The following is a 21861-nucleotide window of genomic DNA, read 5'->3' on the forward strand; positions in this document are numbered from 1 at the left end:
CATATGCATTTAAGTAACATTTTTTCGGGCGAATCTTTGTAGCTGCATTTGTGACTTCGTTTTGCGAATCTCCGAATCACGCTTTTTCCGCAAATTACGAAATACCAACCTCTCCGCCGGGTCTTTTGTAGTTACCTTGTTGAAGAATCTTTTTCGCCTTGTTTCCAAAGGACACCAAATCCTCTGGGGCACTTTTTTGTGTGGACGAACACTTTATCGACTTCATGAATTTCTCCATCCTGTGTTTCCCTTCCACCAAAGATGCTCACTGTCCAAGGTGTACGACAGCGAAGCATCACAGCGTTAAACCCCGTATTGTGCTGTCTATCATGATGACTGGGCGAGGAAAGTACCTATGAATAGCAGAATTTCTGAATGGACTTTTGAGGTTCATGGTTTCCAGCCCCATAGTAGATGAAATCAAAACTGGACACTATATCCCAGACTGATCATAATTAATAATTGATTGGTGAAGTATTTCTCGTTGATAACAATCGGGTCCATTGGGGATGGTATTTGGCGTATCAGACGTCAGGTAGGTACGCTGAAGGGAGTCCAAACCCGAAGAGAGGACCTTGCCGTGATGTGACGGTTTGTGTCTTCGTGACTTACTGGGCTATACTGACACTTGCAGTCAAAGTTACAAGGAGAAAAATCTAAGTAAATCTTGACTCAGTTCAAAATAGGAGATTCCGTAGTTCCGTATTCCGTTGAACCACCACACCAAGAATAGTTCTATCTTCCTGGTATCCCAGATCTCCGGTGATCGAAATATTATTCCACAAGCGTGAATATATTAGTCCAGTGTTTGTAGCTGAAATGTTTGTTCACGTTTAGTGTTAGCAGCGGTCAAATATAGCCAACCGGCGATCACAACAACAGTCACTCAGCAAAAGTCTCAAAGTCACGTTGGTGCCAACGAGCGGGCGGTAACGGTTGTATTTCAGTAAAACAAACTTTTGTACAGCGATGTGACTGATAATGATGGGAAAAAAGAAGATGATACTGAGCATGAAAAAGAGCAGTTTACAAGTGCTACAGTCCTCTATACTAGATTGTTCAAGAGTTAGGAATCACCCGGTTCCTTAGGTTGGGGTTGGAACAAGCAGAAATACTTTTTCAAAAGTGTGTGGGATGGCTCAGTGGTTGGAGCGCGACTTTACCGGCCGAAAGGTCCATGGTTCAAATCCGACATCTGTCTCTGGACTTCCCCTGTCTAGGCTTGGGCATCCTGACAGTATCTCAGGCCTCATGCTTCCTTCTGGTGGCATGGCAGCTAGGCGCCGAAAGGGTGTTGCAGCGATGGCATTTCCCGCTTGACATAGCCCAGTGATTAAGTTGCAAAATTACTGACTGGAAGAATCGTGGTTCAAGCCCAACCTTAGCGTCTCATCTTTGGGCAGATAAAGGAAGTACAGGTGTTTCTGAATGGCTCGACCAGAGCCATCCCGTTGTTCGGCATGTTTTTTGCACACACAAAGTGTAAGATCGTGCTCCTGTGCGTGCAGTTACTGAAAAGCCACTTACACTTTAAAGATCCACTCGATGTTGTGGATCGTTTTGCATATTGAACAGGCTGCTCGTATTCTAACAGATGTAGTCAATGCACGAATCCCCAAGACTTGGATCACGTCTGATAACCTGAGACATCACCAATGCAAGGTGACGACAGAGATTGTTTTGTTGTCTGTGAAACGTAGTCTCTGTGTATGGTGAAACAGGTATTTTCAGATGTTCCATAACTGTCGTCCGAAAACTGGCTCATTTAGGCTCATATCAGGGATTCCATAGCGAAACAGCTTGAAAGCGTGTTTGCCAGGGAATTCGAGATCGAAAACTGTGGTGGTTTTGTCATGGAATAAGCATACCGAATAGAGTACTTTTTCCCATACTCATTTCAAAGTGAGTAGCCTTTGACCTAGCGGATGGATATGAAAGCGACTACCCAGACTTGTGATACAGGGTTTCAACCTCCATTTCATATGGTTACCATTACTAACGCACCTTTTTAAATCGTAGGTGATGGACGATGGATTTCAGACTGCTGCCTTCTCTCAAATTTTTGCTGACAAATCCAGCACAGGACGTTCATCGGACGTTGAGTATGGTACAGAACTGGGTTCAGGCCTGGTGTTCTCTGCAGACTTTCACAAGTAAGTGACTTATGCCGTTCGACCAACTGTGGCAACTACCTGTCGATTGGTTGATGTTTTTTGCGTCTACCTTTTTTCACATCACCCACCGGGCCTTTGTGCTTCTATCGCTTCAAGCTACCACCTGGGTTATAATGCTCTGGGTTAACATCTGGGAATTGCTATTTTGTGTCCATTCTTAGTAAAATCAATATAAACTGATCATGCAACAAGTATAAGAGAAGCTAGTACAAACCTCCGACTTCTCTAATCACGTCACATTTTCATCTATCCGAATCTAAGTTTCAATGGCGTATGGTACCCAGTTGTGTTTCGGTTGAATACAAATCGCCCGAACCTGTCATCACTGAGATACTATCGTCGGTCTGACGCCCCTTGTAAGATCCGAGTTGTGTCCGGAACCCATAATCTTTGTCCAGCTTAGTGAGCTGCGTTTGTCAATGAAAGTGAACAGTACGTGCATCTAGATATAGTTGAAATGCTCTGGCTAAATGGTGCAAGTGGGCGTTCTTGTCAAAGCCTTTGTGATGACAATCAACAATAATTCCACTCAAGAATAGAGCAGACTGGGTAATTTTGCGCTTTTCAACCTTGGCGCACTTGAATCAACGTAGAGATCTTGTATGTGCTATTTACAAACTTCCAGCAGTGGCTGATGATCCATTAATATAGCCTCTCGTTTTTTGATAAATGTCCTCACTGAAATGTAGAGACGAAACGCTTCGTGGTACCACCACTGAAATGCTTGCTATTATTTGGGCTACACGTACGTGTTTCTCCGCTGTACCTACGGTAACTGGAACCCCTGAATATGGGTCGATTCAGCTTCACGTCTCTTCAAACGGTCGCGTAGTGTGAGATGCACCCTGCCACCTTTGCAACAGACTACTCTTATAGGCCACCTGTCTTCAGTGGTCTATTTTTGAGCAATGGAGGTTGGCTTTCGACTCCCATTGTCCTTGTATGTTATATGTTTGTATCCATGCGACTGTTTATGTTGAGATCAAGTTATGAACCCAGGAATATCTTTTAAACCGCAACTAGGCCTGTTTTTCATCATTCTTCACCCCTTCGCCCACCGAGCTCGAGATAGCTCAGTGGTTAAGGCGCGAACTTACTGACCGGTAGTTCAGTTGTTCGAACCTAACCTCAGCACCTCCACTTTCGCTCTCATGCTTCTTTCCGCTGGCATGGTATCTATGTGCTGGAAGGGTCTTACTACTGAGCCGTCACTTTTTTCTAAACTCACCCCCACCCCAGTCTCGTTACCATCGCATTTCTGTTCTGAATTGATTTCAGGTTCGATGACCTGAGGAATATGTTAGAGTGTAACAAGGACGCATTAAAGCTGGACGCGATGCGTCGCATCATTGGAGTGAGTTTGTGTGTCTTCACGGGTCATACCGCATTCCTCACAGATGGTCGCCAGGGGACGGGATTGTTCGGAACTTTTCCCTTCCGTCGTTAAAAATGTGGTATCCAAGAATCCGGAGGTACGCAGTCGAAATATGCTTTTCCAGCTATCTTGCTTTTGTTCTAGATTAGGAAACTTGTGTTCGCTTACCTTACTCGGTATGCTGAGGAGCAGCAAGATGTAGCCCTTCTTTCGGTTTCCACATTCCAACGGTCGCTCAAGGTCAGTTGTGCATGTGGTATTTGATTCAGGTTCCCCCATATCGGCTTGCTTGTTCTCTTGTAACCGTATACCGTCATTGTGGAACTACAAACAATGCCATGGGGCTGTTTTTACTTATTTTATCGGTATTTGACATGCTTTGCCTTCTACATCGAGCTTTTTCAATCATCATCTACCATTTTGAATGAGGAACCCAGGTCCTGACCCTATGTGCGTGTGTTCTGTTCGGAATATCTTTTTGTATGAGTTTGGAATGGCAAATTGCAAAGCATATGCTACGGATTTTCTTACATTGCGGCACTTATTACACATCCTACTGACCGTATTTTAGTCAAGTTTGTCCTCAAGGTTATTCAGGTCCCGAAAATAGCTCTCTCTTTTCACTCTTGTTCACCACTCCACTTTGAACAGTCCTCCTACCCTGGAGCAGTTATTATTTTGCGTCTACCCATAGAGAGGAAGCACTAAGCTTCGGTTTTGCTCTAGTTACGGTTCAGTAGTAGTGCCAACAATTGAATTCCTGACATCTGACATACGAGGCAGTTTTGGGAAAACTAATCACAGCGCTCAGAAGTGGACCCTTTCGCTCGTTCATACGTGGTGATTCGAGTGCGTCCAGCGTGCGCCAGTGGAATAGCGACACGGTCACCTCGCATTCCAGATCTTCGCTGTTCAGATCTCGGCACGATCAAGGATATGCACTGAAGAGATCCAAGAGAGGCAAGACTAGAGTCCGATGCTTTCCGTCGGTGATGTGGACTCGGCAGCTTAATTATGCCAAAATAGGATAAGAACTGTTCCACTTAGAGCGACGTGAACTTAAATTCTACATGCTTTGCCATCGCCTACGGTGTTCCCTCTCATGACACTATTTAGGTTCTCCTCTCTGTATTGGAGTAATGGGCCGAACGTAGATAGTTTCCCGCACTGGTCTCAATCACTGGTGAAAATAAGACCAACCAAAAGCGGTCACTTTATGGGAGCGGTCTTTCCAGAGGGCGTTACTGTGTCTGAGAAGACCTTATGTTACCGTACTTTGTAATTTGTTTGGAAACTGCACCATGAATCTCGTTTATGATGTTCTTTATACGGATCACCCTCGGCGAACGTATGGGCTTAGTTATACACGCCGGGCGCTTCATGTTGTTTCTTGTGACCCTGTGTGTTTATGAGCGTGTGTGCGGGCTGGAGCGTTCGGTTTGCTATTGCAGTAGTTCTACTACAGTATGACAAATGCGTCAAATAGTGGAAACATGGGAACGCGGAGCTTTTCGGACTTATCAACGGCTTTTCACTGAAGGATTTACACTCAAATGACGAAATACACTTATTTGCAAATTGCGCTGATATTGATGGGAGACTTGACTAAATCTCTCGTTTACGCTGACTGATGAGCCTTAAGAAAGGAGAAACAGATGGTGGACTCTCGAAGAGTGGTATGTTTGATCAAAAAACTATTCCAACTGATTCCGCTTTCAGTGTTGGGCTTTTATCCTTTACCCCAATAATCTCTGTAGTCCGTAACAGTAGTGTCGACCAGAGACTGGTCAGTGAGCCTTCATGGAGCGGGGGGGGGGGAGACTGTTCGGTGGTTAGAGCGCAGATTTATCGACCGAAAGGTCCGCGGTTCGAACCCGACTTCTCGACTTCGCCTGTCCAGGCTTGGGGAGCCTGGCAGTATCTCAGTCCTCTTGGTTCCTTCGGGTGGTATGGCAGCTAAGCTCCAAAAGTTGCAGTTGAGCGTGCCTTTAAACGGAAGGACCACTAGTTTCATTGGTCTGTTGTTTTACTGTCAAGAATTGCTGCGTGGTTAGTAACATCCTGTTGTGCGGCCGATGAGCACTGTTCCCATCAGACGAGATCGACTTAAATTACCATACCATTTGGTTCAATCCTCGTAACTGTCTTCTTTTCCCAGGGGCTGCTCTATTTTCCTTTCCATTCGTTCACCACCCCACATCCCAGAATTTCATCGGGGCACATTTAGCCTGTCAGGATTTGTGTAGTCCACAATTCAGGTGAACTCTGTATTAGCGTTACACACGTCCCGCTCGTTTAACTATAAGTTGTTCGGTAAAGCAAATAGGCTGTGAAAACGGAAGGTTTATTCTCTGTCCTTACCCGTCCTCCACTTTTCAGGATCCCAATCCTTTGATTCGTGCCTCTGCTCTCCGCGTCCTGTCGTCCATACGCATCCCAATGTTGCTCCCTATCGTGATGCTGGCTATACAAGATGCTTGTAAAGACCTCTCGCCTTTTGTCCGAAAAGTGGCTGCTCATGCGATTCTGAAGGTGTACAGGTGGGTTTGTTAATTTCCCTCTCTGATTGTTGTCTCACATGTCTCACACTTGATGCTTTATTTTCCTAATACTGTTACTATTAAACTCTGTCTCCTCCTTTTCAGCCTTGATCCCGAAGAGAAGGATCGTTTGATCGAGTTACTGGAGCGTCTGTTGGCCGACAAGACTACGTTGGTGATTGGCAGTGCTATCCGGGTCTTTGAAGAACTTTGTCCCGACCGTTTGGATCTCATACACCCGTAGGTGTTGCGTGGCGTTCGTCGCAGTCCAGGCGGGCATCGTGTGCTCAAATGACGCTCTCATATGGAATCATGGTTTTTGACTGGTATTCGATTTTTGTGTTGATAGGGTCTGTCACCCCTGACAGCTTGTTGCTTCTCCAGTTCGATTTCGAAAAACTGTTTGTTCGCTTGCAGTAGTTGTTGGTCACCGTTTGCTGCTTTTCGTGCTCTCCAGTTTCTCACTTTTCAAATTCTGTAGCGTTCCTACCATCCTACATTGCCTGCATAGTCTCGCTTGCTTTCTAATATTTCGTCGAAGCTAGTCTCTAGTAGGTGATACTTTTTGAGAGATGTTTATCACAAGTTTGTAGGCGGCTGAAGGTCCTTGGCAGTCTTTTCCATCCCGTTGGAATTTCAGACTTTAGAGATAAATCCATCTTCTTCAAATCCATCTTCTTCAGTATCTGTCGTGCTCTGCTGAACGGTAGTGCAACTCTACGGCCCCTTGGCTTCCTGCTCCGCCCATGTCAAAAAGCACGGTAGCTCTACACAGCCCTTTATGGAGACAAAGGAAATTTATTACAACTGTATTTATAGGGTAATCATAGGGTGTTCCACAAGGTTGTGCTAGAATCTCCGTGAGGGGGCGAGAAGCGTCGAGTCACAGGTGCTTGACTCGGATTGGCTGGCATTCTGACCAATCAGGGCATGCCTTCGTTTGGTCCGTGTCCTGCACGTGACACATCCGTCCAAATGATGTGATGTTCGGTTATTAGGGACGGCTGATCTCCGGACACTATTCACTTACTTATCCTATATAAAAACAGCAAATTTACCCAAATCGGTGATGCCCTGCGTTACTTCACTAATGCATCGTCAGCAATCGGATTTTTCGCATCTGCATTATCGGTGGAACGACAGAAGTCACCAAAGAGACGACTGTCATTCATTGAAGTACTGCTGCCTGGCTCATTGCGTTACACCACTCTAAACCCCGAAGTTGGGCTACCGGCCTTTTTTGGGTAGATGCAAGGAGATTTTGGGGCATTTCAAACACATTTCAATATTGTGGAGTTAGATCTCTACCTAGGCATTTCTCTCACTTAGTTTGATGCTCATATATCAACGCCCAATGAACGCGAATCATGTACAAAGGCGCTTTTTAGGTCCAGTAATATGTCTAACCGGGTTAGTAGTGAAACTGTTACCGAATTTTGTGGAACTTTTCCCTTGTTCTCCGATGCGAATGTTCTGGTCTAATCAGTGTTGTTCTATGGTATTCCTTGTCTGTGCTCTCTTGTTTGTGCGCTTCGATTTTTGAAACACCTTAGAAATGCCCACTCATCCTAAGATCTTCCCACTGCAAACGAAGTTGCAATATGAAATGGGTATCCACCAGTACGGAAGGCCTGTATAACTTGGACTATCTTCCTAGAAGTGTGTATGAGTGTCGACCCATTCTCAGTGTCCGTGTTCGGCTTTTTCATTTCGGATGTCGCCTTTTTGGTATGCTACATCTTAAGCAAGCTTTCTTCATCTCTATGGGAACAACTACCCAGGTCGATTTTATTGACAGAACGACACATACACTTTGACATGAAATATCAGGTACCTGTATCCTTGTGTTCGGAGGCCAGCCGCCCCTAATATCGGAACATCGCATCATTTGGACGGATGTGTCACGTGCAGGACACGGACCAAACGAAGGCACGCCCTGATTGGTCGGAATGCCAGCCAATCCGAGTCAAGCACCTTTGACTCGACGGTTCTCGCCCCCTCACGCAGATTCTGGCACGACCTTGTGAAACACTCTGTGACTACCCTATAAATACAGTTGTAATAATTTTCCTTTGTCTCCATAAAGGGCTGTGTAGAGCTACCGTGCTTTTTGATATGGGCGGAGCAGGAAGCCAAGGGACCGATACAGAATTGCATTACCGCTCAGCAAGACACAACACCTTGCTCCATCGGTATTCGGTTTTTTACTCGTGAGCATCCGTAAGTGTCGGATAAACCTCATGACTAGTAATTCCTGCTTGAAGATATCAGACAAGTAGTAGCGCTTGGAACTGGCTTTCTTCTTCACATTGCGAGTAGTAATACAATATTTCTGGCTTTGAATTTCGACTGGATCGGCTGGGTTTGTATCATTTCAAAGTCCGTCAACATCCCGCAGCACATTTCTTTCAGAATAAATGTCTATGTGGTCCTCTTGAGCAGGTAAAATCATGGACTCTATAGAGGCAGAATGTGACCCCACCGAAAATAGGGCATCCTGTGGAAAGTTGGCAGAATCGTTTGTTCCAGACTTTTTTGGGGAATTGCCTCTCTTGGAAAGGATCCTTCTGCTCCGAGCATTTTGGTGCCCTTTCATTACATGCTCTCATTCTGCCCCGTGTGAAATGGTGACATATTCCCACTATCTTTGTGTGAGAAATTGGCGCAACAGCCTGATTTTTCCACCCTTCTACCCTCCTGTTTTATTTAGGCACTATCGAAAAATATGCTCTCTGCTAATGGATGTGGACGAATGGGGTCAGGTGATAATCTTGAATGTTCTCACGCGTTATGCCCGAACGCAGTTTCTCAATCCCGCAAAACTCCCATCAGTACAAGTGAGCTTGACCGATTGTAACGTTTTCTGGTTCCTTCTCAAAGTTGCCACGTGAATTGTGTGATTCGTCTGGATTTCCACCTTTCAGGTGAGCTCTACTCCTAACGGTCAACTTGAAACAATCAAAACATCGGACTTGATTGAGCTTGAGTCGTGTACTGATGTTGCGACGGATGGAGAGATGTTGTCGACCAAGGGCACTGGTGCTGACGGCAAAGACCTTCAACCTTATTCCATGGAAGATGCCATCCCCATTCTGCAAGCTGATTACTCTTTGCTTGTCAATTCGTGCCGGTTTTTGTTACAGAGTCGAACGACTGCGGTAAGTCTCCTCACTTTCACCTGTACGATGGGCCAGAGATTGTCGCCTAATGTGTAACTGATGATAACGTAATTAGTGTAGATTATTCGTGGCAACTTCCGACGATAGACGGTTGTCTTATATATATAGTCCACAATAGCGTCCGTACTTTGAATGACGAGTAGGCGAAACCAGAGATCCTCTCGTCCAGAGTGTTCTTTCTTCGGGACGCAATCACGACAACGCCCAGGCTCAATCGTTGAAATTCTAGCAGAGTAGCCGCCAAACGTACACTGGGTGTATTTCATGCTGGGAACAAGACAAAAACTATGTGAAGAATGTAATGTCTAATGAAACGAAAGTAACTTGTTACAGCTTGTAGTTTCAGTACATAAGCGTTTTCTGTCGATCGCGTGTGAGTCAGGCCACTTTGCGGCAAATCTTTCAATATCCCGATATTATCCACTTTTTGGGGGAACTGTACAGATAACTTGGGGGAGCCAGACATCTATGTAGTCGGCTTATTGTGCCCCGTCGTTCCTCCAACCGGTCACAGTTCGCACTTTTGTTTTGACATGTATATTTGAATTCGACGACAATTAGCGAGGCAATTCGGGATATTAACTTGTTAAGGCTTGTGTGTAGGCGCATGGGACCAATTGTAGGGAGAATACTACTTTCGAAATCCAGCGGTTTTTTTAATAGTCCTAAAATTTTTGGTGGTTTGGCGCAAACTCTTGATGACGTGTTGGATGTTGCACGGTTGGTTCTCTACTACCGTCCCGTAGACCACACAGGGGCTTTGGGAGTCTTCTCAACCTGAATCTGGTCTTGAAGTATGTTGAATATGTTTAACTTGACATGTACCTGGCCCAACTTTTTCAGAAAACAGCCCTCCATTTACCTGTACGGTGCTTGAAGCGAGTGAATTCGGTCGTAAATCAAAGAAACGAGCAGCCCAACACTGATGGGTGCCATGCACAACCACGTGATCGTAATTGGTAGACAGACTTAGATAGGTGTTTAAATACAAATTCGCATTGTGATATTTTCCAGCTAACCTTGAGTGAGTTGCTGCATCCTGTTATGTAAACCTCTATACTCTTTTTCGCAGGTTGTGCTTGCGGTAGCCCAACTGCTGTTCGCTCTGGAGGCCAAGGAACACTTTCCTGGTGTTGCCAAAGCTTTGATTCGATGTCTGAGAGGGAGCCGGTAAGCCCGTACATCACGCATTTCGTTCGCCCCATATATATCCTATTCTCTCCCGGGCCTCAGCTGTGGTATCTGCTCGCAGCACACCGTTCTCGGAAACCTGCTTTACCTTTACACAGCTTCAGAGGCGAAATCGAGACATCGAGTTTGGTTCACCAACTTACACTCCTTCAGGCAACGACCTTGATGTTGGTCCGAACCCTCAAACTGAAATTGGTACACTCAGCACCTTCACGTTCGTTTTAGGAAACAAGTCGAAAGTGCGCTCCCAAGCACAGCGACGTTATTGCAGATAGTGTTCTTTGAAAACACCTCATGTATGCCAGATTCACTGTCGTCCACATCGACGGGATAACTAAAACCCAATGGTTGCAAGCTGTCAGAGTTAATTTGCCCTGGTCGTACACAACCAGGCCGGAAAGACCCCTATTTTTGCAAACAGTCGCGATTAGATTTCTTACTCCTGAGAATGTCCGTGTTTCCATATTCTAGACTTTACTTATTCACCTCATACTTGAAACTGATAGATTGGTAGTTGCGTCACTTTCGATCCAATGTGCCATGTAATAACAAGTATTTGACCCTGAATCTTCTAGAACGAGTTGTTCAGCTTTCGGTTCGAACCATTCGAAGGTTTTTCGTCAAAGCCTTTTCTGTCCAATCAATAGGCCCCAGCTGACATTTCATTAGCTTGTCGCTCACGACATTTCAATGAGTCTTTCTTCACAGAACGTCTCCTTCTCTGTCACATGCTTCCAGGGAAGTTCAATACGTTGTCCTCTGCAACATCGCCACTTTGAGCATGGTTCATCGGGGACTATTCGAACCGTTTCAGCGCTCATTCTACGTCTATGCCGATGACCCTCTACAAGTGAAACTAATCAAGCTGGAAATCCTCACCAACTTGGTCACCGAAGCCACCAGTTCCACCATCTTGCATGAATTTCAGGTCAGCTTTGTCTTCTACCATCCTCATGTTGGTTATTTCCCTTTTCCTAGAAGACCCTGAGCTAATCAATGACGTAAATTGAACTCATGATCAACGATTTGATACATCCATGGACTAGTTTCTTTTACGATCAGTTATCAATTTTTTGACCTACTGGCTTCGCCAATTCAGCAGGTGATTAGGGCAGGGAATTTTCCGGCAATTTGAGATTTTGGGAGCATCAACTGTGTGAAATAATGATAACGCTGGTAATCGTTCATACTAATTACTCATCTTTTCAGTGCCTAGCTGCCATGTCGCCCGAAAGGAGTATAAAGGCTGTGATATTGCTAGTTTACCCAGGCCTAGAACTCTCCGACCGTGTAAAATAAAGACAAAACATCCACCATACTATCTGTTGCGTATTGTCCTTCCTCGATTACGTGGGATTTGATATTGCGGTGAGGGCACTAGAATTTGCTCACTGCGACCTGGCTGAAAAAGTACATTTGGGTCGACCGCTTCCAACACAAGTCCCATACACAACGACAAACTTGGGTTAGCTAAGGAGTCTTGCTTGGAATGGGCAGTACTTTAACCATTGGTATCGGTCACATAGAATCTACTGTGGGTTCACCGGCAACGATAGCCATATAAATCCCATGCAAGAGGGCACAGGTAGCCCACTGCGTTCACCCTAACCGCAGTCGCTTGGATTCCACATTTTGACCTGTCCCACACCTGTCGCCAGCAAGGTATTGAAGTGGAAAACAGACTTGTGTTTGATGGATGGGTCCAATCCTCAAACCACTTTAATCTGACAGGTTTTGTCTTCTGTTCAAGCGAGTACCTGGATTACCGGGTATGGACCCATTCGTTACCGACATGCTACACTCCGGTATGCTACGAGGATGTCAGCGATAGGATATTCGATAACACCGGAGATTTGCAGATCAAATTTTACAGTCACAAGTTAAGACTGCTTTCACGTTAGTTTCTGTAGACTGTGTCTACCTTGTGATGGCCTATAGCTGACACCGAACCCATTTCACGGCTCTCAAGTTAAGCGAACGGATCATCAAACTCTAGCTGCTCGGTTCGAAGTTTGCAGTGGAGTGAAAATCGCGAATTAAGACTGCGCCTTGAAGGTTTGAAACGCCATTTAGTTTATGCGCACCCATGGTCGTCAAGCAATGTTTTCCGCCAATCCAACCCGCTAGATCCGTTTTGTGTCAGTGGCATAGTTGAACAAAACGGGGTCGAAATTAGCCAACGTCGCCAGGTGTGTAAAATTTTTTAGAGTGAGCTGTCTTGGAAATTAGTATTGTCAGAAGTAGGGTGATACAGGTTTTACAGTTTTTTTCAACCTTCGATGGCTTTACGCAATGGTCAAGTAATTGAAGAAGACTCAATCCGTCCATGGAGCCGAAGGCCCCTCTGGAATGAGAGCTGAAGGGGAGGGCGAGATGTCTCACTGGTTAGAACGCGATTTCGCTGACCAGAAGGTAACTGGTTCGAACCTCTGCATCTCGACTCCCCCTCTCTAGGCTTGGGTAACCTGGCAGTCCTCGTGCTTACTTCGAGTGGCGTGGCAGCTAGGCACCGAAAGGGTGTTACGGCTTTGGAATGAGGGAAAACCGTGATTGGTACTCGGTAGTACGCGTGACGTTTCTGCGGGTATTCGGTGTAATGTAAGGATGTGGCCTTTGCTGTCATTGCCGATCAAATTCATCAGACTTGTGTCTCACATGCGTATTAGGCTGTATTGCTGTGTTATCGAACCTGTTGGACTTCCCTGCTTCGAGCAGTCGTTTGGGTACGCTTTTTTAGTGAAGTTGCATCCCGGTCACCGACAAGGTGGCTGGCTGCCTTAGATCGGATACGGACAGTGGTTTGATGAGCACTGCCGGAAGTTCGTGCACTGAAAAACTCATGAATGCGATAAAATGCAGGTCATTTGTTCCATTGTCAGTGGCCCTCAGTGAAGACTGAGAGACCGCATGCATTACATTCACTGCTATGGTTGATGTGGCAGTGCTGATCACGTTTCCGTAAAAGAGTGATAATCGGTGCGTAAGGCCTGGTACTTAGTCACTCACTTGAAAAAAACAATGCATTTCGTGGGTGATGCTGTAAGATACTTCTTTGGAATGTTTCTAATGCAAGCAAATTCCGCGCCACAGGCACTTGTGTCCCCGGTACGACTGTTCCTCCCAAGACTCACACTGATGCTCTTGCTTGTGTTTCGCCTGAAATTGTCGAGTGGAGCTTGGAAGTCAAGAATTCCATTGTACTTTAAACCACATGTTGTCAACGTCGCATATTCATTGATCAGGCGGCGGGGTGACGGTGTTCGTTTGTCCTCTTTCGCTTAGCGAGGGACACGCCAACTGAATGCCAGATTCAGTTGTTTCCAGGACTCGTTCATGTTGTTAATAAAGTGTAGTAACGGTATTTTTCTCAGCGTTATTCTTGGTCTGAGCCTCCCAAGCTAGTGTTCACGTCCAAACAACCACTAAAGGTGCACAAGGTATATTACCGCCCAAAAGGAAGTCAGGAACACTTGTAGCACAACCGGCACTACCTTTCTGGGTCCGTTATTGGCAACCGGCATTCGGCCAGTACTGGGTCCTGATTGGCTGTTGGGCCCAGACTTTCAACCAATCAGACCTCGGCTTGATGCCGGACCGGCGAGCGTCCCGAACTTTTGGCCAAGCTTGCGTGGGATGGACTCGGCCGTAGCAGCACCTGACTGCGAGGGATCCGTGTGGAATTCGGCTTAACAGAAAGTGGTAGTGATTTTATCACAACTGTTTTCTTTGGTTGGGATATTTGGCTGTGCGCAATCCGCATCTGAAACTTCAATTTGGGGAGTTGATTTTTTTAAAACCGTAATGACTCAAAAGTTTTGTATGGCGTGTGTAGGCACTCAGCTGGGTTACCTGTGTAGGTTGTTCAGTAGCAAATCTTTATTGATACAAGTCGCAAATACCTTTGGAACAAAAAAGTCCGATCGTAGACTGCTTTTTTCTAATGTTTGATTGGGTCAAGTGAACTAACTGGTGCTCGAAACACGGTGAATCTAAAGCGTAGTCTCGGGCTCTTTCTTTTACGTACTCATCGTTCAAAACTCACACCCTACTCCTCTCGTTTTCGCCTATACAGCATTACGTCAACAGTTCCGATCAAGAGTTTGTCATTTCCACCATTCAAGCCATCGGCCGGTGTGCAAGCTCCATACCGCAGATCGCGGACATTTGTCTTGGTGGCCTAGTTCGACTCATGTCTCGTCCGGATGGTGAGTCATAACTGAGGTTAACCTTTCTCGCTTATCTATCGGCGCTCTACCCATGTGTTTCTTTCTCAGCTTTATTTTTTAAAACAAGTCAACCAACCAGTCCATTCTTTGCATGATAGAATGACTAGAGACATCCACTGATGCCTGGACTTGAACTAACTAATTCTGCTGTACAGTTCGGTACTCTGTGTAAATTGCTACTGAAAGATTGGGTGGGATCGAACCCAAACCTCATGCTTCCATCGATGTTGTGGATACGTTTGTCTATCTGGACAGCTGTCGCGACGAACCAGCTGAAGGTGAAATCACTTGCTTATCTCAGACATTTGTGGCACCGACGTGACATCAGCTTAACCGTCAAGAGTAAGGTGTACAATGCTGCGATCTGATCTGTCGTACTTTGTGGATCGGAGACCACTACCTTTGGTTGTTTGACCATCGGTGCTTCCGAAGCATTGCGCCAGTTTTTTTGGAAACGGATACTGCTTAGGTATGTCAGATGGTTTTCTGGAAAGCCCACTCTAACTAGGTCAATCAGTTCGTCACACTTCACAGATTACGCTGGTCAGGCCAGGCAGTTTGTATGTCAAAGTACCGATTGCGTCATAGGGTTCTCTTCACCCAGCCTTGTGTCTGATGGGGGCGACTCAAGGACAGTTAGTGCATGACTTGGCAACTAGACATGAAAGTCCTCATCAATTAACTGGGTTGCTGTCTTCTTGGATGGGGACCGTGGGGCGAGGTACACCAACGACTAGTGGCCCTGACAGATATGACTGTGTCACGCAGTCAGTGGCGGTCTTGCATGAAAACTGTCAGATATGACTGTGTCACGCAGTCAGTGGCTGTCTTGCATGAGGGCTATTGTCCCTTTTACGTCAATGCACAGATTGGGCCATCGCCTTCAACCTCTGATCCTGCTCCTCCTCGGTGAACGAAGCCGTAGCAGGTGGAACCACTACACTTCGGTGCATCGTTTGTTGGATTACTGACTGGCTTTCAGCTCAGAGCGTGTTTTTAACGTAGTAATGTTCTGGCCTCTAAGGCATTCGCTTCAAAGTGAGCTTGATTTCAAGCAGGAAGCGTGGTCCAGAAATTATTTGGATCGCAAGAGAAAAGACACTCCATAATGGAAATGTTTCCCAGGTTAATGCGACTTGCTGGTCCTGGTGGGACAAAAAATCACAGGATTCGATTGCTCTGGAAGTGAGACTGTGGGCATATGGGTTCTTTACCGGCCGAACTTTAGATCTGTTGCGAATATTCTCTCTCTGTTCACTGACGATCACTGATTAGCGCCAAGCATGATTTCCATGTCCGCTTAGAGCGATACTTTAGTAAGACAGCAATGTCATCCGTGCATGTCCCCATTCGAATACGCCGAATTTCCCCAGAACTTCACTTATCGTTGCCGAGCCCATCATTTTTATCACGTTCAACATCAGCCTAATGACCGCTAACTGAAGTACATGGATGATTTTACTTATTTTTGGAGCTTGATTTCGAGTGAAAAGGGAACTCAACGCAGACCAATCATTCTACCTGTGATAAACTCTCATTGCGAACGTTATTTTATCTAAAAAGTACTTGAAGCTAGTTATTTTGCATTCAGTTCATTGTTCCGAGGATCGCTTCCTCTTCTCGATGTTTTTCATTGTCGTACAGCCTATTCTCTGGTTGTCCATTGTGCTTCTGGTCTGTTGTGCCGTTGGGCAATCATTCGACCATTCCATTCAGCCTCGGTGAAAGTCAGAATGGTTTCATTTGTCCTTTTGGCATGGCTAAAACCACAGTTTTAGTTGACCCGCCTTGTCTGGGATGACTAAAATTGAGTCAGATTCAAATGTCAGCAGCAAGAGGTCTCAGCATCGATGGCGCTCCTTCCCACAAGGAACTGCTCTGTAGAGAGTATTTGCGCTTTCTTATACATGCTGCGTATGTCATCATGAATCAGCTGATCTTATGAGTGTGACTGAGCATACATGCTTTATGTTTCCACAGAAGGCGTTTGATATAAAAAAACGCTCATCCGTAGCACCCTTTGGGTGCCTAGCTGCCATGTCACCAGGACGAAGCACGAGCGTTGGGATACTGCCAGATGGGGGCGAGACGGCCCAAGTGGTAAGAACGCGAATATACTGACCGGAATGCCCGTGGTTCGAATCCCACCTCCGCCTCTCGACTTCCCCTGTCTAGGCTTGGGCAACCTGGCAGTATCCCAGCCCTCGTGCTTCCCTCGGGTGGCATGGCAGCTAGGCACCGGAAGAGTGCTACAGCTGAACGGTTTTTTTACTGCCAGGTGGTCCAAGCCTAGACAGGGGATATCGAGAGGCACAGGTCGGGTCCGAACCACGGACCTTCCGGTCAGTAAATTCGCAAACTATCCGTCGACTTCATCCCGGTTTCCACCCTTATATAGTTGTTCAGGATCGCGACCATCCTACTTTGTTGTGGTTTCTCTGGGAATCTTCGTTTTTGATCCACCAGGTGAACAATTGTGCCTTCCTGCTGTGCGAACCAAAAAGTTGAATAAGCCGAACAGCTTTCATTATGCTACAGCCCTTGGTAGAACGTGAACCGGATGGATTACTGACAAAATGACCCTTCAGACACGATACCTTCATCACGTTGGTTTTACTGTGGCTACGATCCACCTGATAAATACACACAACTCCATCTTTTTCCGCGTACACTAGACCGATTGACCCATGCGTATTCGACCCAAACACCGTCGCCTTGTTCTCTCCATGACCTCAAACTATTTTGTTCTTCAGAGAAAGTTGTGGCGGAGTGCGTGGTCATTCTAAGAAAGCTGCTCCAAATTCAGGTAAGTGTTTTCGATCGAATTGTCGCTTATTTCTGTGTCCGTGAACAAGCTCGATTCCTTAAAATGCTGGTCTCCGTGGTTCCTCTCTGTTCCTTTCTGTCCTGATGTCGCCTTCAGACGAAGGAATTTTTCCGTCTTTGTTTGCTGTAGAGCGGCCACAGACCATTTTGATTGGATATTCTGTGCCTGAAGAGTTCACTTGATGCAAAGTCATTGCATTTTCGTTCATGTTGTATGTCCGTGACTGAGACTGTCATTGTGAACTCGTAACGTGGATGTGTCTAGTCGGTTGGATCCTCGTTTGCACAGCTTGATCAATCTTCTCAGCTCAGTTAACAAGCCTAGTCACAACTTTTTCTGACATTCTGGTAGACCTTGTAGGTCTCTTTAGATCTTCGGTCTCAGGGTCTGCTCGCTGACGATGTTCGCGGTAGACTCTTGATTTGCTGAAGTGGATATTGGCTACCTAGTATTTACAAGTCGTATCCGCTTTCAATGAGAGTTCCATATTCAGATGGTTAGAGCGCGAATTTACTGACCGAAAGGTCCGTAGTTCGAACCCGACCTCTGCCTCTCGACTTCCCCTGTCTAGGCTTGGGCAACCTGATAGTACCCCAGCCCTCGTGTCTCCTTCGTGTGACATGGCAGGTAGGCACCGAAAGAGTTCTGCAGCTGAACGAAGCGTTCTATCATCAAATCTTGAACACACCCTAAAGCATATCGAAAAACCATTGAGATCATTTCGTGTTTAGAATGTAATAATCACGTTCTGGAACCCGACAATTTGCAATTTGCGTTAAGCGGATACTGGAATACCATTGGTTGTTGGGTCACTATTTCCGACCAATCAGAGCCCTGCTTGATACCGAATCAGCTAGTCGTCCATTTTTGACCAATCACATGCAAGTTTGGCTCGCTGTAACACCTTTTCGGTACCTAGGTGGTATGTGAAGGAAGCATGAGGGCTGGGATACTGCCAGGTTACCCAACCCTAGGCAGGAGTAGTCGAGATGCTTAGGCTGTATTCGAACCACGGGTCTTCCGGTTCGTAAATTCGCGCTCTAATTAGTGAGCCATCTCAATCCCCATTTCCTCTGCCTGTGATCGTTAAGACAAGGTGGGTTCAGGATTTTAAATAACTGTTGGGAATTGAATCTCGTCTTTCCTGAAGCATAGAGCATACAGAATGTCAATACGAGTCTTACTTTAAATTCATACTTGTCCAATTGGAATTGAACCCGACTTTGCCTTTTGTACGGAGGCCAGCTATCCCTAATAACCGAACATAACATCATATGAACGGATGTGTCACGTGCAGAGTACGGACCAAACGAAGCCGCTCTGTGATTGGCAAGAATGCCAGCCAATCCGGATCGAACATCTCTGACTCGACGCTCCTCGCCCTCTCACGGTGATTCTAGCACGATCTTGTGGAACACTCTGTGATTACCCTATAAATATAGGTGTAATGATTCTCTTTTTGTCTCCATACCGCGCTGTGTTCAGCTGCCGTGCCGTTTGATGTACCATAGTGGGCGGAGCAGGAAGCCAAGGGATCGATAGTTGCTTGCACTACCGTTCAGCAAGTCACCACACCCTTGTAGCCTTTCAGCTTCCTCACGGTGGTAGCTTATTAGACAAGACATCTGGTTGCCAACCGAATGTCGACCCGCTCGAATAATCAGGCAGACGGTATGACCATATGTTGCGTTTTGGTAACTTTTAAGCGAGAATGTTTGGATGTGCAACAGTGCAGCTCCATTGCAGATAACAAAAGTTTCTGGTTCGACCTGGAAGCTTTTGTCTCGATTCTTCCACCGGCAATTTTCTGTTTTGTTCAAGCTAAATCCAAAGAAGTCAACCGAAAGTAACGTTTCGGTAAATGGTTGCATGTGGGACGTTTTGCCCCTCTACCAAATTTTACCGTTTCTAACCACTAGTTGCTTGTTCCCTTTCCATCTTTGTTTCTTGGGTGTGTATCTTCCGGTTCATATCACATCTTGGTTATGGGAAAACCGATATATTACTGTGTATTCTAGCTTCCTGGTGAATCGAATGCCTTCTTGTGTTTTGCCGCTAGCCAACTTCATTTCTCCCTTCGTAGCCTATCTGTTTGTTGTAAACTTGGAACAAGGTTGATTTGATTTCAGTGCGGACGCTTTGGTGTTGATTCGGTAGATAATAGTCCCGTATGTAATGGGTCAACTAACATTTCATGCTACTTATTTGTTCAAGCTACAGTACGGGCTGTTTTGTTGTATGCCTGTGAGGCTTGGCCTCTTCAGATGTTCGACAATCGTTGTCTGAGAACTATAGCTCCTGTGGGTTGGTGTCGGCAAATCCGTAACGAGGCGGTTGGAAAGCACGTTTTCGGTGGTGCAATGGGTACTTCCATTGAATAATGTGTCCAGCCCCATAAGCTGCGTTGGTTGGGACATGTATTACGTATGCCGAAGAGAGTGCTGTTTTCCATGCCCAATTCAGAGTGGCGTAAACAGGGAGGTGGCCAACCCTTAACTTGGCAGAGGAGTATGAAGGAGATGACGAAACTCTTGGGTGCTGTCGGTGCTACTCGCCTTCCAGGAGGGGGACCGCGTGATCCTCACTGTGCCTGGTTGGAGACACTACAAAATATGGCTGCCAGCCGATGTCAGTGGCGTTCTTGTTGTCAGTTTCTATCCAGATTGCCTGAGTGAATGTCTGGAGGTATAGGCACCTCGGAATGATTGTGGTAAGCTAGTACTAAGTCCCTTCCCTGTCCAACTTTATTGTTTTCTTTACAATAAGGCTTTCAAATAAGTCATGGTTGTACGGCAGTGAAGCATCGGCGTTGAACACTTTTGTCATGCTGTCGATGATGATGGCGGCTGTTGTTGATGTGCTACACTCAATCTTGCGGAGAAGATAGGAATATTCGGTCTTGATCGGGTGGCAACGCAACCGATCTTTAGGCTTTAAGAAGCCTGAACAATGTTTATCCGCTGGGCTGATTTCGAACAGGTTACTTATGCTTCAGTTAATCCAAGAGTACATCTAAATTTTGCCACATACGTAATCACATGCTACTCTGAATGAACTTCATTCTTGTTAAATCTGACGAACCCACAAAATAGCAGGCTTAGGTAGCTTAGGGATTGCCTTGCGCTACCTTTTACCCCAATTCAACAGTAACTTGAATTGATGTCATGTTGGATTTTTGTAATTCGTGCTTTTCATAGGGAAAGTTCTTCCCTTGGTGAGACGGTTAAGATTAGTCCAGGTTGACCCGACCGATTAGCACGGTCGTCGAGTTATCACGTCCGCAGCACATCAGACCAGTCAGATGATTCGGCAATTTTGACCGAAGTTTCATCCTGTATATGCTGAAGAGAAGGGAAGTACTGTGCTGCAGTGCATGTTCTATACATACAGTTGTCAGCGGAGCATTGTATGTAACATTGACCACTAGTGGCTGATCCACTCATCCTTCAACCACGCGGTCTACATTCATATGGTCTGGTGTTGAATTCCTCCTCGAGTGATGCATTTTCAACACGGAGACCCTATCTACTTGTGAGATTTTCCTCTTCTGAACTCTGTTTCGGGTCTGAACAGTGAAGATAGAACAATAGTTACTCGTTGTCACTCTGCTGTTTGACGGTATGGTCTATGACCAAGGTCGAACCTATGGAGAAGTGTTAACGTTTGTCACAAATGACTGATGGGTAGCTGTGAGGAAGGAGGTACTGAAACTAGTTGCCCTGATTCACAATGTCTGCTCACGGAGAAACAGGATGGGAGGGATTTGAGCACGTGTAGTAATCGAGTTTGACGGTGGGTCCGTCTCCGTCAAGGCGCAAAAGAACAGTTGCCTCCGCCGCGGCCTTGTCGACACTCAGCAAAGACCCGGTCTACTATCTCATCTGTTATGTGGGAACGGGTTGACACTTATCAAAGATACTAGGTAAGTGTTCTGATTCTCGCGAAGAAATGTCTCAAAGGATCTTAAGGAGGGGACCATTTGTGTGTAGACATTAGTGTTTTCGGTTGTTAGACGCGATCTCTGGCGATAAGACTACTCTATTGCTCAGTCACCCTAAATATCAGGTGGGCGTAGCAAGCAAGGAACTTCTTTACAGTCTGTTTGTATATCGCCTGGTCAAGATATCCGTTCAGTTTGTTTCTTCGTCCCCTTTTTCTAAATTTTTGAAACACCCTCCTCCCGCTCATTAGAATGAGCAAAGTTCGAACGACAGGTACGACTTAAACTTGACTCTTCAGTCGATTCTCCTTGGATTTTACAACCGTGCTGTCGTCACCTCATTGTTGGTGTATGGGTCGAGAGGGTAATTGATATAACAAAGCTGCGGGGATTCGCTGGCGCACCGTCA

The 21861-nt window shown here is 45.9% G+C and overlaps 2 protein-coding genes across 2 annotated transcripts in view; one reads left to right on the forward strand and one right to left on the reverse strand.

The window, feature by feature from the left end:
* Positions 1 to 1428: 1428 nt before the first annotated feature.
* T265_09707 (hypothetical protein) overlaps positions 1429 to 21861 on the forward strand; it is a gene marked incomplete at both ends in the record, with an annotated part of 37265 nt that continues 16832 nt past the window's right edge. Inside the window, 14 exons of the mRNA XM_009175863.1 lie at positions 1429 to 1482; positions 1537 to 1662; positions 2020 to 2153; positions 3453 to 3528; positions 3572 to 3646; positions 3694 to 3789; positions 5929 to 6089; positions 6195 to 6329; positions 8800 to 8926; positions 9014 to 9247; positions 10341 to 10438; positions 11198 to 11387; positions 14532 to 14664; positions 17439 to 17491. Coding sequence (XP_009174127.1) covers positions 1429 to 1482; positions 1537 to 1662; positions 2020 to 2153; positions 3453 to 3528; positions 3572 to 3646; positions 3694 to 3789; positions 5929 to 6089; positions 6195 to 6329; positions 8800 to 8926; positions 9014 to 9247; positions 10341 to 10438; positions 11198 to 11387; positions 14532 to 14664; positions 17439 to 17491 — 1692 coding nt within the window. The remainder of the gene's footprint in view (positions 1483 to 1536; positions 1663 to 2019; positions 2154 to 3452; positions 3529 to 3571; positions 3647 to 3693; positions 3790 to 5928; positions 6090 to 6194; positions 6330 to 8799; positions 8927 to 9013; positions 9248 to 10340; positions 10439 to 11197; positions 11388 to 14531; positions 14665 to 17438; positions 17492 to 21861) is intronic.
* T265_09708 (hypothetical protein) overlaps positions 9193 to 21861 on the reverse strand; it is a gene marked incomplete at both ends in the record, with an annotated part of 26553 nt that continues 13884 nt past the window's right edge. Inside the window, one exon of the mRNA XM_009175864.1 lies at positions 9193 to 9535. Within this exon, the coding sequence (XP_009174128.1) occupies positions 9193 to 9535 (343 nt within the window). The remainder of the gene's footprint in view (positions 9536 to 21861) is intronic.

The sequence above is a fragment of the Opisthorchis viverrini genome (assembly GCF_000715545.1).
Source record: "Opisthorchis viverrini unplaced genomic scaffold opera_v5_301, whole genome shotgun sequence".
Taxonomy (NCBI): domain Eukaryota; kingdom Metazoa; phylum Platyhelminthes; class Trematoda; order Opisthorchiida; family Opisthorchiidae; genus Opisthorchis; species Opisthorchis viverrini.